We start from the raw sequence: 21,937 nt of genomic DNA, 5'->3' as shown, positions 1-21,937 counted from the left end.
GTATATAGACTTTACATAAAAGTTTCTACTATAATAACTATGTATAAATCAAATGAGCTAAATCAAATAAAAAATTATTTAAATCATTATATTCGTTGTAATTTCACGAGTGAAATATAAAAATGTAACCTATACATAACTTTAATCATATCTTGGGAAGATAAAGATACTATTTTTCCAAAAAATAAAATGATGCTAAAATTGAAGAAATAAGATAATACGAGAATAACAACGACAATATTAAAAAGTGATATTGAATCAACACTCGACTATCTACTCACCTTCACTAAACACAATACTATTAATTTCAAGAAAATATAGGGACATGAGTGTATATATGTGGCTTGATGCTGTCCAAACAGTTTGGAAAAAAATTAGATTTTTCTTCGCTTTATTTGCAACTTAGCTTCAACACTCTCATTCTTTCTGTGTGTTTTGATTTCTATGATTATTATGGCAATTACAAGTTCTTCAACAATCACCATATCTAAATTAGATTTCCCTGTTTCATTTTCACAAAGCATAAACAAGAAAATCTCTATTAGTTCAATCCCTTTTTGTACCAAAAAATATGTTCCTAAAAAGTTGTTCTTTTCTATCAAGAATCCAAAATCTTGTGGATATATATCAAATTCACTTGTAAATGATTGTTCAATTGATGAAACCTCTAAAGATAACAAAACCCAAGTTTCCATTGATGTCAAAACCAGGTAAAAATCTAATCTTTTTGTATTCTTGCTCATACCCCCCCCCCCCCCCCAAACAATAGGTGAAAAAAGACTAGCTTTTGTTGCCCAATGGACTTGGAAGTAAGAAGAAAGATTGAGAGTTGTAATGTGGGGAGTTTTACAGTAGGTTACTTTATCTTTGATATGAAATGAGCCCCTAATGCGGAGCTGGGATTTTGAGTTTATGAGTTTTTGAATTCTAGAAAAGACAGCTTACTAGGTTGTTGATAGATTATTTATACATATTAAGTGGATGTTATCTACATAGGTTCTCTACGTGTTCCAAGGTAGGGGAAAGGTCTGCGTATACACTATTCTCCACAAACCCCACAATCTCACTTGCGGAGTTACACTGGGTATGTTGTTGTTGTTGGTGTATTAAGTGGATGTTTGAGTACAAATATAGGTTTTGAGCCAAACCCATAGACAAGCTTGTAGCTCCGCTCCTGTCCCTATAGAGGGGAATATATATAGGGGATTCTTGTAACCAAAGGCTAATCTAAGATTTAAGTTTGACGAGTTCAACCATTAGGCTCTTTCCACTGAATCCATTGTACGTATGAATTATGAAATATGGGTTCGGAATTTGATAATTGTTGATATTTTGGTTATTTTTACTCATAGAGGTTGGTTCCGTTTTGAAATGATGTGCTCGGTTGAATACTAGTATTTATATGCTCCATCAGTCTCTAAATATAGTGAACTCCAACTAGTTGGGATTTAAACTTAGTTGATTGATTGATCGATCGATGTACTTCTTCCTTACTAAAAGAGTGGAGTGGGACTAGTGACAGATTGAATATATAGTAATGCTAGTTGGTGTAGTAGATGAAAAAAACTTTATGATTAATCATAAAGCTATTACCTTTCTATAACTCGAGCACATACGTTTCTGTTAAGAAAATTACATTCCCACTATGCTTGGAAAGTACTTGCAGAACAAGCTGTGGCGAATCAATTGAATGTTTCGAAATAATCAATATTTGGGAAGATTGTGAATGTTATCAAGACTATGACTATTTTGTTAGTTAAGATTTCTTAATGATATCATTTGGTGTATTGCCTGATTTTGCACTTTCCATCTTCAACTGTTTATATTTTTGTTTTTGGTCCTGCAGTACGTGGAACTGGAAGGGCTATTCCATCCGATACCAGTTTTGTGGCAACAGTGGCCCTGCGCTCGTTTTAGTCCATGGTTTTGGAGCAAACAGGTCAACATCAATCACATTTTGCTTATAGGTATTAATTTGCAAAACTACACCACAAATAGAATGTCCCTTTCTCTTTTGGCTCTGAAGTTTTAATCACATAGTAGATTATAGAATTTGAATTTTAACATGTAGGTTATCTTTGATACGTTTTGTCCATCTGTATACCAAAACCAATAGTCTGTTATGCTAATTTTCTTCAAAGATACTTGAATGGAAACTATAGAATAATACTGAGAACTTCGCAATCAATCTTGTTTTCTTTACCAAGTATAGATGATCTTTCATCACTTGAGCCAATTTGTGCTTGTAAAACTTACATCTTGCTGCCATAGGCTAACAACGGAAATGGCATAAATGGTAATCCCTCCATTTCAATTTGTTTGTTTGGTTTTGACTTGACACGTAGTTTAAAAAAGTAAAGAAGAATTTTGAATTTTGTGGTCTTAAACATGCGGTGTGGAAAGTTAGAATTAAAGAGTTGTCAAAAAAGGAAAGAGGGCTTCTTGTTGAAACAGACAAAAAAGATAAGACGAACAAATTGAAACAGAGGGAGTAAGAATTTCTTTATAGTTGCAAACAAGAACACAACATTCACGTGTATCTTATTTTGCTGGCTGTTGATTGATTTGGTTACATTTGAATGCAAGTTTCAACTTATTGGTTCCGCGCACATAGATCGTCTTTGTCACTTTGTTACTTTTTGATTGTCTTTGAACCCGCATTCGGAATGATCCTTTTCCCACAGTGACCACTGGAGAAAAAATCTACCTGTTCTTGCACAGTCACATCGGGTGTTCTCTATCGACCTTATTGGTTATGGCTATTCAGACAAACCAAATCCTCGTGAGCTTGGTGTAGACAACTTTTATTCATTTGAAACGTGGGGCAGCCAACTAAACGATTTTTGTAAGGATGTCATTGGAGATAAAGCCTTCTTCATTTGCAATTCCATTGGAGGTGACCTCTTCTCCTTCTGTTTTGTATTATGAGCTTAAAGTTGATGTACTTATATCTTGGCAATAGATTCATTTCACATACTCATGAAATATTCCAATTGATGCTCAAAAACACAAAATCATACTTTCGGCACTCAAAGTGAAAACAAAAGTTTTTTTTTTTCTTTTTGACAAAAAGAGAATCGTTCTCAAAGGTTCGAGCCATGGAAAATGGAAACAACCTCTTGCAGAACAGCAGGGTAAGGCTGCATACAATAGACCCTTGTGGTACGGCCTTTCCCTGAACCCCACCTGCACCGGGCATCCCTTTTTCTTGCTTTGGTGCCTTCATCTCTTGGAGTTTTTTCTCTGGGTCACAGTGGCAAAGCGATTTCACGAGGGCATCATTTTCTCTAGTTTTTTGGGCTCATGTGCTTATTTCATGTTGTTGTTCTTTATGTTATGTGATGTTTATAACCCATAAAAGAACTTTCTGGCTTCCTCTGCAGGGCTTGTTGGTCTTCAGGCTGCCATTTTGGAACCACAACTCTGTAGAGGCATTCTTCTTTTAAATATCTCTCTCCGAATGCTGCATATAACGAAGCAGCCTTGGTTTGGTAGACCACTGATTAAAGCATTTCAGAATTTATTGAGGTGAACTTCCTTGTTCATTATATCTCGAAGACTCGAACCTTCTGCTATCTGCACTGGACTCATATTAGGTGTTTTTGCCTCAGAAATACGGAACTCGGGAAATTCTTTTTCAAAAGTGTTGCTACTCCTGAAGCAGTGAAAAACATTCTGTGTCAGGTATACAACATGTAGCACCCCGGTGTCTATAAACTTATTTTCGCTGAAGAATTTCAATGCTTGATTGTAAGAAATGTTGTGCCTCAATTGCTATTCTGGACAATATGATTTTGGATTGTACATGCATCATGCATAAGCTATTAAAAAGTACGCAGTGGTGGAGCAAGAATATTCAGTAAGGAGGTTCAAAACATGAAGAAGCCAATGAGGTTCAACATCTACTGTATGTACATAAAAAATATTTTTTAACCATGTATAAACAGTGTAATTTTTCGTTCAAGGGGTTTTGGATGAACCCCTTGGCTCTACCTAGCTCCGCCCCTGAATCTGACATCCAAAATAAAGTGACTTCCAGCTGCTTATAACTTTAGTTTCGGTGTGGAGACAATACCAGTATAAAGACAGTGATTGGTAGACATTTTGAGGGAAAAACATGTAGTAAATTGTAAGAATTTTTATAGGATTTTGACATTTTTAGATCAAATAATCTTGGCTTTCTCATATTTAGTTCATCTAGTATGCTGTATGACGATTGATGCCATGGCGACATCTGATAAATTGCTCTGCAGTGCTACTACGACACATCCCAGGTGACGGATGAGTTAGTACAGGCCATCCTTCTTCCAGGGCTTGAGCCTGGTGCTGTCGATGTGTTTCTCGAGTTCATTTGCTATTCAGCGGGGCCTCTACCTGAGGAACTACTACCTCAAGTGAAGGTGATTCTCGAATTATTGCTTTTACTTCCCATACAACATTGTCTTATATTTTCTTGTTTTTGAAACTAAATCTTTTTATTTGGAATTCCGCGGCCAAAATCAATGTTCTTCCACAAAATGTGCATTTTGCAGTGTCCTGTTCTGGTGGCATGGGGTGACAAGGATCCTTGGGAGCCAATAGAACTTGGTAGAGCCTATGGCAAATTTGATACAGTCGAAGATTTCGTCGTCCTCCCTAATGTTGGCCATTGTCCTCAGGTAGATTCAAGATTTAAATTTGATGAGTTTAACCAATAAGGTTTTTAGTACTATACATTGAAACATCAGTGGTTTGTTCCATATCTATCTATATACTCCGCATAGAAAATACTGAGTTCAGTTGAACCTATTAGCTAATGGCTCCATCGGCATCTGCATACTCAAAGTAGTTTACATACAAAGCAATAACGTCAAGAAAGGACGTTTCTTCAAAGTTTGCATTTCATCTTGGTGAGGTTGTTTGTCTCATCGTTGTGACATTTTGTAGGACGAGGCACCTCATCTTGTGAACCCCCTGGTGGAATCATTTGTTGCCCGGCATGCCAACGTATGAGAGCTGAGTCGCGCTGAGCGTGTAGTCTTGTTGCTTACATCAGAATACACGTATGGTTTCGCGTCCAACGAAGGTTGCTTGCTAGTCGAAAAAGACAGAAAAATGTACATGGGAGAACAAGAAAGAAAAAGAGTGAGAAACAGTTTACTCTAATTCATGTGAAGGGACAATTCTTTATACCACCTTTTCTTTGCAGTAGCGTAGCTACGTAGACAGAAGGTGGTCAGTTTGAACATGCTTAGTCGAAAATTATTATGTATGTATATAGAAAATAATATCATTTCGTACAAATACAAAAGTTACTCTTTGCAGATGTATGTTATATCTTGAATACCCTTAGCGAATATAATCTAGTGAAGTCGAAACAAACTTCTCTTTTTCTTTTCTGTTTATATATATTTAGCCGAAAAAATTGTATCAGAAAACATCTTTGTAAAGAGCTAAGCCCAAAATCTACATGTTTGATGTATTCATACAACACACGTCAATCTCAAATAAGTTAGGATCAGCTATATAAATTCTCGTTTCGTCATATATGCATGTAGTATTATTTTGTAGACACTTCTAAACGTATTCAAACGTGTCTGAAAATGCAATCAAAAATCAGAATCTTGGGTTTATGAATTCTAGTCACTAAAAAATACAATTCAATGAGTTCTCGATAATTTATTTATACGGGTTATTTACGATACAAAATATTTGAGCCAAACTATTTAATTAATGAAATTCCAATAATGACCTCATTACCTAACTTAACCCACATTTTCTTCCAATTCTACCCCTACCCCCCCCCCCCCCCCCCGCCCCCGGTTCCTTCAAAATTTCTCAGCAAAAACAGAAAGATTTACTTACTGAATCTCCAAAAACCCTATGCGGAGATAATCGGAGATCAGTAGATTAATTATGGCATTTTCACGTCGGTTAATCGGAGTAAGCATTCTCAGTTGTCTTCTTCTGTTATCATCAACCGCTACCGGCGATGATGATATCTCACGCGCCGCCCCTGCTAATGCATCGAGCTCCTGTAACAATCCTTATCGAATGGTAAGTTTGATTCAATTCATGTATTCAAAATCCTTCTGGTGTTAATTTTTAGCTAGTTACCGTATTTCTGTAATCTCTAGTTTGAAACGAAATTGTTGAATGTTGGAGTGAATTGGGTTGAAATAGAATTAATGGATGTAGAGTGTTCGTGTAGGTAACACTGACTAAGTGGGAAAAAAGATCAATAATTTGGGGAAAAGATCAGTAATGAGAAGTTCTTGTTGAAACTTGGAGATAGAGTTGATAGGTATGTGAAAGATTGGATCTTTTTTCTCTAGTCTAGTTTTAGAATGTTTAGTTTTGCTGAAACCAATTACTGTGTATTGGAGTGAAATATGTCCAAAATCCAAATAGAATGGAATGGATGTAGAGTATTCATGTAGCAATCACCGACTAGCTTGGGGAAAAGATCATTTATTTGAGAAGAAGACTACTTTCTTCCCTAGTGGAGTAGGACCTGGAAGTCGATTAGCAAAATTTGGGAAGAATTCAAGGAGCACATGATTTTGGTTAGACATGTGATATGGAAATGATACTCTAAAAGAGGAATGTCCTAGCATATTTCAAGTTTCTGTTAGTTCTGAGGCAACTATTCCTGATTGAAGAGATAAGACCGAGTGGAGTATATCGTCAAGAAGTAATTTTCAGGATTGAGAATTCAGCTGCTTGATGAGGATACTACACACCGGACCAGGCAACTTGCAGGGACATAATGGATACAATGAGATGGAATTAGAATAACAGAGGTATTTTTACAGTTCAAAAGTTGCTACCAGGTCTTGAGAAACTCATGAAGTACACTCCTGGCCATGGAAAGGGATGAAATAATTAAAGCTTTAACAAAAGTAATTTGTTTCAGCTGATAGTGATGTTTGAAGCTTGAGGATTTATCCTTTGCAATAAGTGCTTTTGATTATAATCTATTTTTATTATCGACTCGACCCAAATAAAAAGCCTTGATTTTTGACAAATCTAATCAGAGAAAAAGAACAAAATGGAACCACACTATCAGAACTTTCAAATGTTTAAACAAGATAGAAGAAAGTAGAATTAGGCTTGCCGTTGAAGTTAACAAAAGAAGATCTGTATATGCTAAGAGGCAAGACACATATAAACTGAATTAAGGAGTAAAAAGATGACCTGGCCATAGTAGAAAACGCACATATTATAACATTTTACAGCTCGTATGTGACATTACTAAAATGCCCTCAAATATAATTTAAATTGCCTTAAGTACACGTGATGAACACACAATTTATACTCACTCTTCTATAATAGTAAAAGTGCGCATCTACTGGATGCCAGTATTAACAAAACTATCTTTACTTCATAGTTCATCTAGTAAAAAAGTAGGAGGATCTTACTTAGTCCAAGAAAAAATAGAAGAGCAGTACATGGAAGTTCTAGTGTGCATTCAATGAGAAAAATAAAGATCTATGATAGGGAGATTCGTAACATGAGTTGTATGCATGTGAAAAAGGGAGTCAAACATTTGTGTTACATCCCCAAATTCGACATGATTAACTACTTTTGGATTGAGATGCAGTTGAACAGTTATTTGATTGTATTTCTGTAATTGCTTCTTGGTGATTTGGGAGTGTGAGGAAATTTGGATTCTAACCAGTTGATGTCATGTTATCTTTCACAAGTTATAAGTTAATGATCAGAGAAGATTGGGTCCTGTCTATTTTCTTGTTGGGACAAATTGTTCTTTGTTTTAACTCTGTTTTGCACCTGTGGAGACATACTGATTACTTGTTTCATACCAAGTTGCTTCTATCCTTTTGTACAGGTTCTGGTGAAGTTTGGATGATGGTGCTGAAGCATGAATCAATAGGTGGCTTAAGTGCGGCATTTGGATCTCTTTATCCACTGATACTAAAAATGCCCCTAGATTGCCTGCTACTTATACAAAACCCTTGAATGGCTGTTCCAGCTCTCTTTTAAGGTATTTATTCGAGATTGCTGACAATGCCTTTATTCTTAGGTAAATATCCCTCAATTAAGGGGATTTTCAATTCGTCTTTGTATTTTTGGTTGCAATTCTTACTTTGAACATATGCAGAAGGTTAACCTTTCTTTATTCTTTTGTTATACCTTGCTTAATGCACAGATCTTTGTTTTTCTTTGATCTAGTTATCAGGCTCCATTGCTCTAGCTTCGCGGTCAATGTGATTTTCTAACGAAGGCTATTGCACAAGCAGGAGGTGCTGCAGGGATTGTGCTCAAAATGATCAAGAAGGTTCATCCATGATTCATTGTCATATAGTTTTTATTTTCTCTTAGTTTTTTACTTTTTACTTTTTGGTGATTATGTCTCCCCCATCTCTTCCGAAATGACACTTTTTTTTTTCCTGCTATTCTTTAGATCTTGTGGAGATGGCTTGTCCTAACAATTCTACAGTATCAAACGTAACAATTCCTGTTGTAACCATTTCAAAAGCTGGAGAGATGTCATAGACAAGTATATCTCTGCTGGAAAGAAAGGTAAAGTCTTTGCCTCATGTATATTACCTCCAGTTTCTGTCAAGGTTAACTTTCTGTTGATTCTAGTTCTGGTTTCCAAGGTATCTGGTATCTTAGGATATCACTGATACTTTCTTATAGTACATGCATTGTTTCCATGCTCTCAATTGTCTATGTAATCTGCTGTGTGTTCTTGTGTTTCTGGATAATGTGTGTCTTTAAAAAAGGTGTTCAACTCATGTCCTTTCCTCAGGATTGATATGATTCATATTTTGTATGATACATGCATAGCTTTGCAGGGAAAGATATGATAAGGTCTTTTTTACTATTTACATGTGCGCCTTCGACACTGATGAAGTGCAAAATAAGTATGGTGCACTTCATCAGAGCTCCATAGCTCAAATCTAAGGCATGTTAAACTCCCGTTAAATTTGAGCTATGAAGCTCTTGTAAGTTGTGAGATGTAATTCCACGGCATGGTATATAATTTAATCTTCAAATATCATTGCTCACTGATGACAATGCCCATTAAAAACATTGCAGTGGGTTCTCTAGATACTCTGTCCATTGTGCATTTCCTGTCATCCTTGTTTGATATTCTTATCTCTTGCTGTTCCTGTTTTCTTGTATCGTTGAAGAATTAACATGATGAGCATATTTACTCTTAATGCAGTGGAGATTATGCTTTATTCGCCAGATCGCCCCATTGTGGACTACTCAGCAATGTTCATATGGATGATGGCTGTTGGCACAATATTTTGTGCATCTTTTTGGTCGGAGTTTACTACATCTAAGGAAAACGATTTCAATGAACAGTCACCAGAGGTTCCAAAAATAGCATCCTGATATATCTTGCGTTTAATATATATATAGCCTCTTATGTTCTTATAGAATTAATTAGCGATGCTCTGCTTGTTTTTAATCAACTTTCGTACTGTATCCTGAAGTTGATAGCTTAGTTTTATGTTGCTGCACCATGTTAGATTTTGGAGTAGTACACTTGAGAATAGATGCAGTCCTTCAAAAGTTCATCTTATCTGGTTCTGTAACATGTAGATTTGGATATGGATTCTACTGGTAGGGAATTTAGGTTGCAACTTAGCAGAACCATAGAGAATTGTTAGGGCATGAATAGATGCGGAGGAAAAGATATTAAACAATCCTTTTTGGAAGAGAAAGTTCTAGGATTTTATATGTCATCTAAGCTAGAGGATGAATGAATATTTTGCATTATGGGTATGGTCCATTAAGTGGAGAGGTATCAGGAGCAGAGTGGTGCTTAAGGCAGATTAGCTATGCTTCTTTGACATGATTTTGAAAGCTAAAAGTTCTTCTCTGTTGAAGGAAAAGGAAATAATGTAGATGATAACTTCACAGCAGTAGGATAAAATCATCGCTGGCTTAACATGCATTAGATATTGATTTATTTAAAGAGGAAATTTTGAACAAAGAACTGATGGCAATGATACAGACTTCTTGGTTACTTGTCTTAATTTAGTGTATCTAGCTTGTAACATAGCTGTGGAGCAGGTGCTTCATTTTTTATTTTGAGTTTAGAGTTGATTTTTATCATAGAATGTCAATGCCAACTCATCCTGATTTATATTTCTTATTTTGTTCCTCTTTTTGTTTCCCTTATTCTTTTTGCTTGGAGTCAAAAGATTCGGATAAATCACATTTAGTTTTAATGATTAATGGCTTTCATATCGAGTTTATGTGTTCTTCCTTTCTCATTTTTAGGTGATTGCTGGAGGTTCCAGGGAAGAAGATGACAAGGAAATTCTAAATATCACTACAAAGAGTGCTTTTGTATTTGTCATCACAGCGTCTACGTTTCTGTTGCTACTTTACTTTTTCATGTCTTCTTGGTTTGTCTGGCTGCTGATAATACTTTTCGCTATTGGTGGAGTTGAGGTACTCAAATAATTCTCTACTTTTGACTTAATCACTAAGCCAAGATAACTTGTTTCGAACTTGTTAGACAAAACCTTCTCATTTCATACACTGCATTTCTCTGTTCACAGTGCTACTCGTTGACAGATTATAAGCCACCTATTTGGTACAAAATGGAAGCATGATGATACGCAAAGATGATCCATCCACGAATTAATCACAACCAAACAAGCCTTTCAAAACAACTTGAAACCAAAAATTGTTCACAAATTGTCCCAAACAGTCAAATCAAACAGAAACTGAGTAATAACCCACAAATGGGACCCATCCCTATGACCCATACTAAACCTTCAATCTCAACCTGTGTTCCCCAAATGACCCACTAATTATACCTTTCAGCTCATTGACTTATTAGTAGGCTGTGCCATTTCCAGTTATATTGTAATCAAGGGAACGTATCAACTGTTAAAAATTCATTTTGCTTGGTTGAATCAAATATAAAATGATCTATTTTCCACATGAGCTCATAAAATGAAATTTTGTGCTTAATGCATTTTCTTGGTGGTTCTGCCTTCTTTGTTCTTTAGAAGTGTTACCCTTCCCAGTTCTAGAAAGAGTGAAGTTTATGGGCACGTATTGAGCATTTATGCATCTTGTTTGAGCTGGACTTAGGTTTCTTTTTCTGTTTAATTGACATTGTCTCTGCTTATTGACTTTTGGTGTTTAATTGTTTCCTTCTCAGGGAATGCATAGCTGTATAATATCCCTGGTATCGAGGTATAATATTTCCAAGAGCAGTTGTCTACCTGTCAGATTAATGTGGTTTAGATTTCTAATTAGCTTTCTACTTTGTTTCAAACAAAACTGCGAGTAGCAAATGTAAAGATTGTGGAAGGAAGAAGTTGAATTTGCCGCTTCTTGGGGAGATTTCTGTTCTTTCTCTTGTGGTCTTGATATTATGTGTGGCATTTGCAATATCCTGGGCAGCAACTAGGAAAGCATCATACTCTTGGATCGGTCAAGATATTCTGGTAAGCTTATTAGCAATATTCGTCCTCAAAAATTTCATGCACTTGTTTGCATAATGGAATTGAAAAACTTTTTTGCACTTTGACATGTATGTTCTAAAATGAACTGGGTAATAATCTCCTCGAGCCAGTATGTTATTCTCTGATGAATATGCATCATATTCGCTCGGACTTTTTTTTCTTCAATGTTTTCACTTTCAACATGGTTAGAATTAAAGAACTTTCTTGTTTCAGGGAATTTGTTTGATGATAACTGTTCTGCAGTTGGCTCAGTTGCCTAATATAAAGGTCTGTAGATACTTCTGTGGATTCTCCCATGAGAGGAGTTGATAGCTTTATTTGCTTCGTCATGGTTACCGAAATTTCATTTGATGATTACTATTTTGCTTTAGGTTGCTACGGTGCTTCTGTGTTGTGCATTTCTATACGACATCTTTTGGGTTTTCCTTTCGCCTGCTATATTCCATGACAGTGTAATGATTGCAGTAAGTTCTCTCTTTAGCTACATCTATCTCTCTGTACTGTTCATGCAGACTTCCTGTAGTATTGTATGAGCTGCCAATATTAACCTTTCAGTGCCTATTTAGTAAAAAATTCCCCTTTATGTTGAAATGTTCAATTGTGTAGTAACTATTAAATTGTTTTAGCATTTATAAAGGGTATAACCGTTCTATCTCTTAGGCTATATAAGGATTTTCTAATATGATAACATAAGCTTCACCTTTAGAATGTAGAACATGAGCATGCTCATATGTAACAATGATTTTTTTTTTATAAGGTATTTTACTCTAAAGAACAACGAACTTGCTAGGGCTGGCGAGAAGCAAAAAATCTACTATAGTTCTGTTGAAATGAACTTAATTGAATGAGGAAAATAATATGACTCAAAAGATTTGAGGAGTACTGAGGATAGCACGAAACCTGCTAGGGATAAACTTGAATAGAAGATACATCAAAACTTCTTAATCTGACACCGAGGGTCTCAAGAACATAGTAATCAATAATTAAACTGAAGACTCATTGAAAATTCTCTTTAGTCGATGTGAACTGTAGACATTTCACTGAAATGAAACTAAAACATTTGATGGTTTTGCACATGGATGAACTCATGATATTTGTGAAGCTTCTGCAGAATAGTTTAGATCATATAGATGTATCTAGGGGAGCTTAAATGTGCGCCTATGATATTTACATCTGATGGTTCAAAAGTTGCTTTGCGTCTTTTGGCTGTATGGCAGTAGCAGTTTGGTTTAATTGGTTCAATAATCTGGAGTAATACATGATTCTTGTCCTTCATTATCACGATAAGTTGATTTAGCTCTTCAAACCAACATTGAAATATTTCACTGACATCTTCTTGAGTTCGTTCCTTTAATAGGTTGCCCGCGGTGACAAAGCTGGCGGAGAATCCATCCCAATGCTTCTGAGAATTCCTCGAGTATCAGATCCTTACGGTGGCTATGATATGATTGGTTTTGGGGATATTCTCTTTCCTGGTTTGTTGGTTTGTTTTGCTTTCAGGTATCCCTTCGTTCTTCAGCCATCTTGTGAGCAAAAATCGTTAGCCTTACCAAAAATAAAAAGAACTAAGCACATTGTCTAAGGTGAAACAAGAAGAATATTCCTCTTTGTGCAGTTGTTCTCAACCTTATCCCTTCGAGGGCATTCAGATGCTACATGTCTATAGATAGATAGAACAAAAATTGAATTGTAGTCAGAGAGTCTTTGTATATGCCCATCTATGTTCTCATACGGTTTCTTTTAGTTGCCAAATATCTACAAGTATCTTGGTTATTTTCAGCAGAAAATGGTTCCTATGACTGTGATAAAAATTCAGAAATCAATGTTGGGGAAATGTATTGGATATAGAGCGGAGGATGTTTTCAACTCTATGGTTGCTCTATTTATGAGTTGACTACCTTTTCCCTTCTTCTTTTTTTACGGAATGAAAATCATTTGAAGTTTCCTTTTCATCCATGTCTCATTTGATGGATTCACTTCCTTTCTAGAAAAGCAAGTGGAACGGGAGGCTCCTGTTGATCCTCTTTTCAATCTTTTTTTGCAGATTTGACAAAGCTAGAAAGAAGAATGTACTAAATGGATACTACATCTGGATGATAGTAGGTTATGGAATTGGTCAGTACTTTGCTAAATTATTAGTTATCTTCTTTTAGCTACTTCACTAGTTTTTTCCAGCAGCCCTTTGAGTAAATGATGTTAGTTGTTCGAAAACAATAACACTTGGTAAAGATACCCACAAATGCCTAAAAAGTGTCCACGAAGTATAAACTGCTGTCTTAAAGCACATTGTAAACAACAATAACAAAATCAAAATCGTTGTTGATGAGCAGAAATATTGAAATCTGTTGTTCTTTTCTTTTTTCCTGCTTACCGTTTCCTCCCCCAAGTTCTCAGTTCAATCTCCTCTTCCAAATCAACTTAAAATTTTGCAGGTCTTTTATTCACATTCTTGGGGATGTACCTAATGAACGGTCATGGTCAACCTGCTCTCCTATATCTTGTGCCCTGCACGCTAGGTATGTCAGTTTGACAACATCCTGAATCAAAATTTCTGATTGGTATTCATAAATCATTCATTGACGTTTTAATCTTTAGGAGTTTATGTGTTGCTTGGATTGCTGAGAGGCGAACTTAAAGACCTATGGAACTATGATAGCGAATCAACAAGAGTTGCAGACTCACTATTGGAAGACGCCTGATCGATGGAGAGATGGGAGAAATATTAAATCTACAAACACAAGCCATTGGTGTATAAACTGTTCATAGAATTTAAGTTCCAGGACGTTCATGGCTGTGTTACATATGTATATTTTCCGTTCGCGACAGATTTTTCTTTCACCTTCAATTTCCACTGCAGCTATTCTTGATCAATATGTAAACATTACAGTAATCATACAAAAAGGAGAAGTTCTAATGAATCAGTTTTAGTAGTCACTTTCCCCCTATTGTTCTGCATATCATTTGTTGTACCTTTTGAGTCTTGAAGGCATTTGGCTTAAGATGGTGATATCTGTTTCTAATTTTTTTTTGTTGTTTGCAAGTTTAGCCCTTTTTTTTTTTTTGGTTTCCCATTGGTCTTCGGCACCCACATTGGAGCCCGACTAAATCAGGATTCGCGCAGGGAAGTCCCACATTGGGGGTAAAGCGCTCCCTAACAAAGGCGACCCAATACCAAAGGGGTTCGAACTCGAGACCTCTTGGTTAAGGATGAAGGAGTTCTTACCATACGCTAGTCTGAAGTTCAGACAAACGGGTCTAAAGTTTGACTTCTTAGAACATAACTTCAAAACAATTCGACGGCAAGCAAAGTTATTAATTATCGGTTTGAAGACATGTTAAACCATTAGAACCATTATTTATTAGTTATTGATATTGATTTTTTATCGATTTGGTTATCGATTTAATCGTTAAGATTTCACATGAAATTTTTTCTTTAATGAAAACTTAAAAATAATGTGAAATATCAAATGAACTGCACTCATGAGTTAGTAGATTGTATTTTTTCTTAATAGCAAACACCGACACCGTGAAAAACTTCATAGCGAAGGGTCTAATTGTAATTTATTATGGAATTATCGTTTAAGTTATTGATTTCGGTTCGATTTTAAAAGCGGTAATTCCTACTATTAGGCCCAATATATGTGAGTGAGTGAGTCCCGATAGCTCGGCCCATATATAAAAATCCCTCTCTCCTCTCATCTTCACCCTCTTTAGCTGAAGCACAGTGATTTCTCTCCCTGCAGAGAGAACCTTCCGATTCAATCATGGCGAACGGTATGTAAATTCTCTTTACTTTGAGTATTTGTACAAAATCATTATTGGTAATTGATCTTCCATTGTTTGTTGCAGTAGTACCGAGATCATTTTTGCAAGTTGCAGCTAAAGAAGAAGAAGCTGCACCGCCGCTGCGAGTCGTTCAGATTGAAGGACTGGTACACTTTCTCTTTACAACTAAATCATTTAGTTTATAGTCGAATTACGATGACATAGTATATGCCCGTTCTCTCCCTGATTGCACTTGTTAGGAGGAGGACATTGTGCATGAGGAAAGCAATTATAAGTAAAATTTAGCTACATATAAAAAATATAGGCCTTTTTAATTGTTTGTCTAAGCTAAAAGTAGAATCTTTAATTGAGCTGAGTGAGTTGAGTTGGTATTGGATAAAGCCATGCATGTGTACAGTTATGTAATGATAGACTTGTGAGACTTGATGCTTGTAATTTGGTTTGTTCTTCACCTTCTCTGATTTGGCTGAGTAAACGAAGTATAGGAACTTATCTTACAAGTTACTATAAGCTATTTATTTAAGTTTCTTATTGCAAAAAACACTGAGTACTTGCGGATTTTGCGAAGAAGAAAATACATTGGAAGTGTATAATTCATATAGGCAATACCAACTAGTTGGGATAAGGGTTGGTTTTTGTTGTTAAGATTATATTACCTACTAGTGTTTGTTCACTTTTACACTAGTTGGGATTGATTCAGCTTAATAGTCAAATTGTCAAGTATTGGAATGAAACAAGTCCAAATGGAGCGGGTGGAGTTGGAGTATTCATCATATAGTGGACCTGAACTGGTTTCGGATTGAGGCACTCTTTTAATTGTTGTTGCTTATTTCACACAGCGATTGTTGTAACACTGAATAATTTTCTGATTTGGACCAACTTCCCATCTTCTCATTTTGGATGGGGGCATTGCCATCTTTCCCTTTGATCTAAATTTAATATTAATTAGTTCTTTCATAAACAAAAAGTTAATATTAATCAATCCCTTTAATCTAGGATTGCAATGTGGTTTTTGACTTAACTGAATTGAACTCAATTAATTTGTTCCATAACAAATTTCATTGACCGGCTTCTAGGAGGTAAAGAACTATAATATGTTGGTACAAAGTAATTAGGGGTAACCCATCGGTGGCCCCTTAAATTTGGCACGAAATTTCACTTAGACACCTTAAGTGGGCGATGTTCATTTTAGACACCTCATGTAGGGTCTCGCTGTGTCATTTTGACACTTTTTTGCCAATCAACAAAAATATATGAAGTGTGTGTATTACACTCGCGAATGACGTGTAAAGTGGCGAATTAAATGACGACATTTGTCAAAAACAATTTGTAGATAATGAATTTTGAGTAAAAATATAAAGTAACCAATGACTCAATGACACGTGGATTTTTGCCAAATAATTTTTTTAAAACAAATTAAATCAATAAAATCCCCACATGACCCCCCCCCCCCCCACCCCACCCCACCCCCAATTGTCTTCCCCAAAAACCCATACCCATTTGGAGAAACACCTGCCCCCTCCCCCCCCGCACCCCACCCCACCCCCAATTGTCTTCTCCAAAAACCCATACCCATTTGCAGAAACTCCTGCCCCCCTCCCCGCCCCCCCCCCCCCCCCCCCACCTCACTCCACCCCCAATTGTCTTCTCCAAAAACCCATACCCATTTTGGAGAAACACCTGCCCCCTCCCCGCCCCCCACCCCATCCCTAATTGTACATTTTTGTCTACAGCTGTTGCTGGCCCAAGTGCTTGAGCTGTTCCCTTTTCAAATTCAGCAATATAAGAATATTCATTTGCATTTTCAGCAGCCAAATCATCTGGAGCTTCACTCTCCTGCAGATCAAGGGAGACTTTGACTCTGTCTTTCCACCCCTCACGGGCATCACCCACACTACGACAAGGGTTAGGTTGAATCCTTTGATGTTGGATAGTTAAGTTTGCAAAAATGGTGACTGAAAATGGGAAAGAAGAAGAAAAAAATAATTAAAAAATCGATTAAATAGGTTTTTCACGCGCGCTCAACAAGTGTATTACACTCTCTAAGCCATGTAAGCAAAAAGTGTCAAAATGACACATCGAGACCCTGCATGAGGTGTCTAAAATGAACATCGCTCACTTAAGGTGCCTAAGTGAAACTTCGTGCCAAATTTAAGGGGCCACCGATGGGTTAGCCCAAGTAATTAATTGTGTGATTGAAGCAATTCAAAGAAGTAATGGGAGATGACCCTAGCCTATGATGGAGGAGAGGAAGGCCTTTCATTTTAGCTCTGTAGGGCTACCCTATGGTATGGGCTTGGGCCTGGTTAGGCTCTTCTTGTAGGAGACCCATCCTTTTAGTTAAGAAAACCCTGTAAGAAACATATTAGCTAATATATTCTATTAGGTCTCTTATATAGATGGCGACTTATATGAGTTTGAAGGAATGTATATTTAATCTTTAATATACTCCCTTATCCTAAATGATTGTCAGCTTTGAAGTAAATGATTTCCCACGATGTATTGGAATGTATCTTTTTTTTTCCGTTAATGTACACCGTCATCCTAAATGATTGCCTATGATGTGTTGTATCAACAATTTTAAAAGATAGCAGATGGTCCTAGAAAGATAGACTATTAATGGTATATAAGTATGTATATAGACGTACATGCATAATTTCTTGAGGTAAATTCTGTGCAACAGGTCATTCTGAAGATAATAAAGCATTGCAAGGAGTTTTCCCCAGCTTTGGTCACTGGGCAACTTCTTGGGTTGGATGTCGGAAGTGTTCTTGAAGTCACAAACTGTTTTCCATTTCCGGTATGTTGAATTCTAGCATTTCTTGCTTATTATTTATCCAAAAAATTGTTGTTTCAAGATTGCTGTTTCAGATTCATAAATGAGTAGACGTCTTCTTAAAATATATTTTTTTAAGGTTCGTGAAGAGGATGAGGAGATCGAGGCTGAGGGCGCTAATTATCAGCTTGAAATGATGAGATGCCTAAGGGAGGTTAATGTTGACAACAACACCGTTGGTTGGTACGCTTACTTTCCTGTTTGACTACATCAGAGACAATTATGTATTTGCTGTACATAAAAAGTGTTGAACCTGTGGTCCGTGTGGACTGGAACATTGGTTTTGTGATTTGTGTTTGGCATTTTGTTTGTGTTGATCAGTTTCTATGTGTTGGGGATTTGTGGTCTATCTGTACTGTGTTGATAAAAAAATGTTGCTGGATTGATTATTTTTTTGGACTGTTGTGATGACTGATTGCAGTTAGTTTTTGAGTTAAGTTGGCATTTGTTAAAGTGAGCAGTTCTTCCTTTTTTTTTCTGGATTATGATGACTGACTGATGACTGATTCGTGTTAGACATTTTGACATTTCTTTTTCTGGTTTTGTTAAACTCGGATCATATTGCCACATCTGTCCTTGGAAATTGTAATATGGGTATTGGTAATGTGCTGAACTATGAACTTTTTGTTGGTATTATATTACAGGTATCAATCAACTTTATTTGGTTCTTTTCAAACTGTTGAATTGATAGAGACCTTCATGAATTACCAGGTATATTCTTCATTTATGATTCTGTCCATCTCCATCTCTCATCTTTGGATTGTGAAATCGGTTGTATTGGTAATAGAGTTACACTTGTTTTGGTTCACGTGCTAATAACCTGCACCCAAGAAGTGCAACACAGATTATTTTATCTCTTTAGGAGCTTGAGCTAAATTATTTACTGTCAAAATCAACTCTTACCAGCAGCTTGACCGGAACATCCATGGAATGATTTCAAACTGAATGACATTGTGTTTTAATTTCTTCCGGCTTGTTTGTCTTGTATTTGCTCTGTCCAACAAGATAAATTTTATTATCATTGATGATTTCATGAACGGAACACTCAATTCTGTAAAAATTACTTCTCTTGAAGAATTTTCTTATGTTCTTGCTTGATCAGTTGCTATTTGATTGTCTCAGACTCAGTTGTTTATGTGAATAATCTCTTTTACTTGAACCCGATGGCTTCTTGTGACTGCAGGAGAATATTAAACGTTGTGTTTGCATTATTTATGATCCTTCAAGATCCAACCAAGGTGTCTTAGCATTGAAGGCCTTAAAGCTTTCTGATTCTTTCATGGAACTCTATAGGAGTAATAACTTTACTGGAGAGAAGTATGTGCATTCTCCTTTCCCCCAAGGATAATTCTTTTGGACATAACAAACTTATTCTATTGCTGATGTTGGTTTATTTCTAGGTTGAGAGAAAAGAACCTTTCATGGGTCGACATCTTCGAAGAGATACCAGTATGCTTTCTTATCCACATTACTTTTCTCTCACTTTGATTATCATGTGCAGCTGTTGTCTTTGTATGAGTAAATTTTTTCAGCAATGCAACTTATTGATTGCCATTCTGCGCTTGTATTAGTTCGAAAATCAGTTGCTTGAGATGTATTTCTTATTATTTCCCCCTTTTGCCCAGCGAAGGCATTCTTGACTTCTTTTGTTGGAGTACTGTTTTAATGTTAAACTCAATATCTGATGTGTATTTCTTCTTCACACTCTTTGATAAGATAAGTTTAAGATTCTTTGACTAATACCATTAAGGGGTATTACTATCTTGTTTTAGTCAGTCAACATGGTAACTTCAGATAAGTTATGTTCATAGTTTCTAGAGAGAGAAAAGTTGTACAAAGAAAGCTTGCTTCATTTTCTCTCACATTTTAATTTTGCCATTCTTTTATACAGATTAAGGTTTCAAACTCGGCTCTCATAAGTGCCTTTATGACTGAACTTGAACCTGATACACCTGTAACTCAGGTATCTTAGTATTTTTTTGGAGGGAGAATTCTCAAATGATCAGATATAGCCTGAAAAACTAACTGAATGATTTTCTTTTCCCCTGTGTATCAGTGTGACTATGAGCGCCTACAATTGTCAACCAATCCATATTTGGAAAGGAATGTTGAATTTTTGATTGAGTGTATGGATGACTTGTCAATGGAGCAGCAAAAGGTTAGTCCTTCTCTTCATGGGCCAATCTTTCCCTTTCTGGGGAGTGTGTCATATGCTTGGATGTTCAGTTGCTAACATTACCTCCTGTTTGCAGTTCCAATTTTACTATCGGAACCTTTCCCGTCAACAAGCTCAGCAGCAAGCTTGGCTTCAAAAGAGGAGGTATTCTTCTTCTTTTTCTTTTGGAGACATTTTCAAGTGCTTGATCACCTAGACATAATAGTCGATATGATAAGCTTACATGATTTATTTATTTATTTATTTGGTGGTGGGGAGGAGGAATCCATTACCAGTTGTGACAGCTTGATAGTTGAGTATGCTAATTAGAAGTTTCAGGGTTGGGATGTCTTGGCTATGGTGTGGATGATGTATACCTGGTGAAATCTGCATTTATTTGTTTATTTCAAGAGGTCCTTTCACATTGATATTTGTTCCGGATTTTTTTCTCTGCAGGTCTGACAACATGGCACGTAAAGCTGCTGGAGAAGAGCCACTGCCGGAGGAGGATCCTTCTAATCCTGCCTTTAAGCCAATCCCAGAACCCTCACGATTGGACAGCTTTCTCATAACTAATCAAATATCTAACTACTGCAACCAGATTAACGGGTGAGTTACAGTCTAAAGTGATGACCATTGTTCACATGCATGTTTGCAAACATTGCATATAGGAATTGTTCAACTGAGGAAACTCAGCCACTCCTGAACATAGTCAAAATTCAACCTGCCCAGTCTTTGGAAACTGTCTCTAACATTCTAATTACAAAAAGATTTGAAATGCTTCTACTACTCTTGACTAATATCTTAACTTTTTACCCTGAGCCCTTTTGCGTTTCTATTTGATTTCATTTGTTTTAGCTTTCCTTGAGACATACTTTTAACCTTAATTCTATACATGGTCTCGTAAGGAACTTGACTTGTTAGGTGGGGCAAGTATTTATTTGGAGTTTTGATAGTAGCTGAAAAAAAATCATGATGAATCAGTAATGCACACTCAAGGGTGTGATCAAGCAGTCAATGAAGTAGAGGAGATTTTTTTAGGTGATTAAGTTAGCCCATTGCTTGTGCTAGTGAGAGGTATCCGGATCCAGCATTCGTTGAGATAGTCGAGGTGCAAGCAAGTACTTTTCTTGTGTTGGTTTGTTCAGGTTTATGTCATCTTCCTCGTTCAACGTGTTTTGGCAAAATGCCACTTGGTTTTACCACTCTCCTCGTGTTTATTCCCGACTTCTGTTCTCTAGGAAAGAACCCCGCCTGCATGAGTAGTACATAATCTCTTCATTTTTCGAGCTAAACTCGTTTGTGTATTGCTTGCAGTGTTGCTGGACAGAGCTTCAGTAGACTATATCTGATGAAGGCTCTTCAAGAGAACTGAAGAAATCTATGGAGTAATAGACCAATTTTGTACTTTTCCATTTTGTGTCAGTTTTTTAAACGCTTTTTAAGTTGATATATGAAAAGAATGAATTCTTGTGTATGCAAGCGACGGGAGGCCTATGCTTCCTCGTTAACAATGACATATTCAGTGTAATTTTATGTTTGAAGAGGATGGTGTATACGCACCTTATCTTGTGAAGGTAGAGAGATGCTTCCTCGTTTGTCTAAAATATAAGGGGAAAATATATGATTAAAAAAGTGGCCAAAAATATATGATTAAAATATTTTTCAAATCCATTTTGTTGCTTCTTTCATGTCCAAGTGATTTAATATTTTATA

The 21,937-nt window shown here is 36.3% G+C and overlaps 3 protein-coding genes across 4 annotated transcripts; all 3 read left to right on the top strand.

Annotated features, from left to right (window-relative positions):
* The first annotated feature begins 348 nt into the window (after window positions 1-348).
* Window positions 349-5,057, top strand: LOC125828688 (uncharacterized). The gene is made up of 8 exons (XM_049508024.1): window positions 349-710; window positions 1,847-1,939; window positions 2,685-2,896; window positions 3,384-3,528; window positions 3,612-3,684; window positions 4,254-4,400; window positions 4,533-4,658; window positions 4,927-5,057. Exons 1-8 carry the CDS (start codon window positions 445-447, stop codon window positions 4,990-4,992), a joined length of 1,128 nt encoding a protein of 375 aa, XP_049363981.1. The 5' UTR covers window positions 349-444; the 3' UTR covers window positions 4,993-5,057.
* Window positions 5,058-8,415: 3,358 nt separating this feature from the next.
* Window positions 8,416-14,378, top strand: LOC125828455 (signal peptide peptidase-like 5). Its single transcript, XM_049507743.1, is given in 12 exon segments — window positions 8,416-8,482; window positions 8,485-8,523; window positions 9,176-9,327; window positions 10,243-10,416; window positions 11,138-11,172; window positions 11,270-11,426; window positions 11,658-11,711; window positions 11,816-11,908; window positions 12,802-12,944; window positions 13,489-13,559; window positions 13,877-13,960; window positions 14,040-14,378. Coding segments are annotated over 12 exon segments (1,173 nt in total). The 3' UTR covers window positions 14,144-14,378.
* Window positions 14,379-15,150: 772 nt separating this feature from the next.
* LOC125828639 (eukaryotic translation initiation factor 3 subunit H) lies at window positions 15,151-21,797 on the top strand. Of its 2 annotated transcripts, none has more exons than XM_049507956.1 (12): window positions 15,151-15,218; window positions 15,297-15,376; window positions 17,914-18,030; window positions 18,146-18,249; window positions 18,711-18,777; window positions 19,250-19,383; window positions 19,467-19,515; window positions 19,958-20,029; window positions 20,123-20,224; window positions 20,319-20,386; window positions 20,678-20,830; window positions 21,539-21,797. In XM_049507956.1, the coding sequence occupies exons 1-12, from the start codon at window positions 15,209-15,211 to the stop codon at window positions 21,594-21,596; spliced, it is 1,014 nt and encodes a 337-aa protein (XP_049363913.1). In that variant the 5' UTR covers window positions 15,151-15,208; the 3' UTR covers window positions 21,597-21,797. The 2 variants fall into 2 exon arrangements, with proteins under 2 accessions (XP_049363913.1, XP_049363912.1); XM_049507955.1 differs by having other exon boundaries at window positions 15,294-15,376.
* The last annotated feature ends 140 nt before the right edge of the window (window positions 21,798-21,937 follow it).

This window comes from Solanum verrucosum, unplaced genomic scaffold (assembly GCF_900185275.1).
Source record: "Solanum verrucosum unplaced genomic scaffold, falcon-dt-bn FXZP01000273.1, whole genome shotgun sequence".
Lineage (NCBI taxonomy): Eukaryota > Viridiplantae > Streptophyta > Magnoliopsida > Solanales > Solanaceae > Solanum > Solanum verrucosum.
The sequence above is the reverse complement of the archived record's forward strand: the minus strand, read 5'-3'. Positions and strand labels throughout refer to the sequence as shown.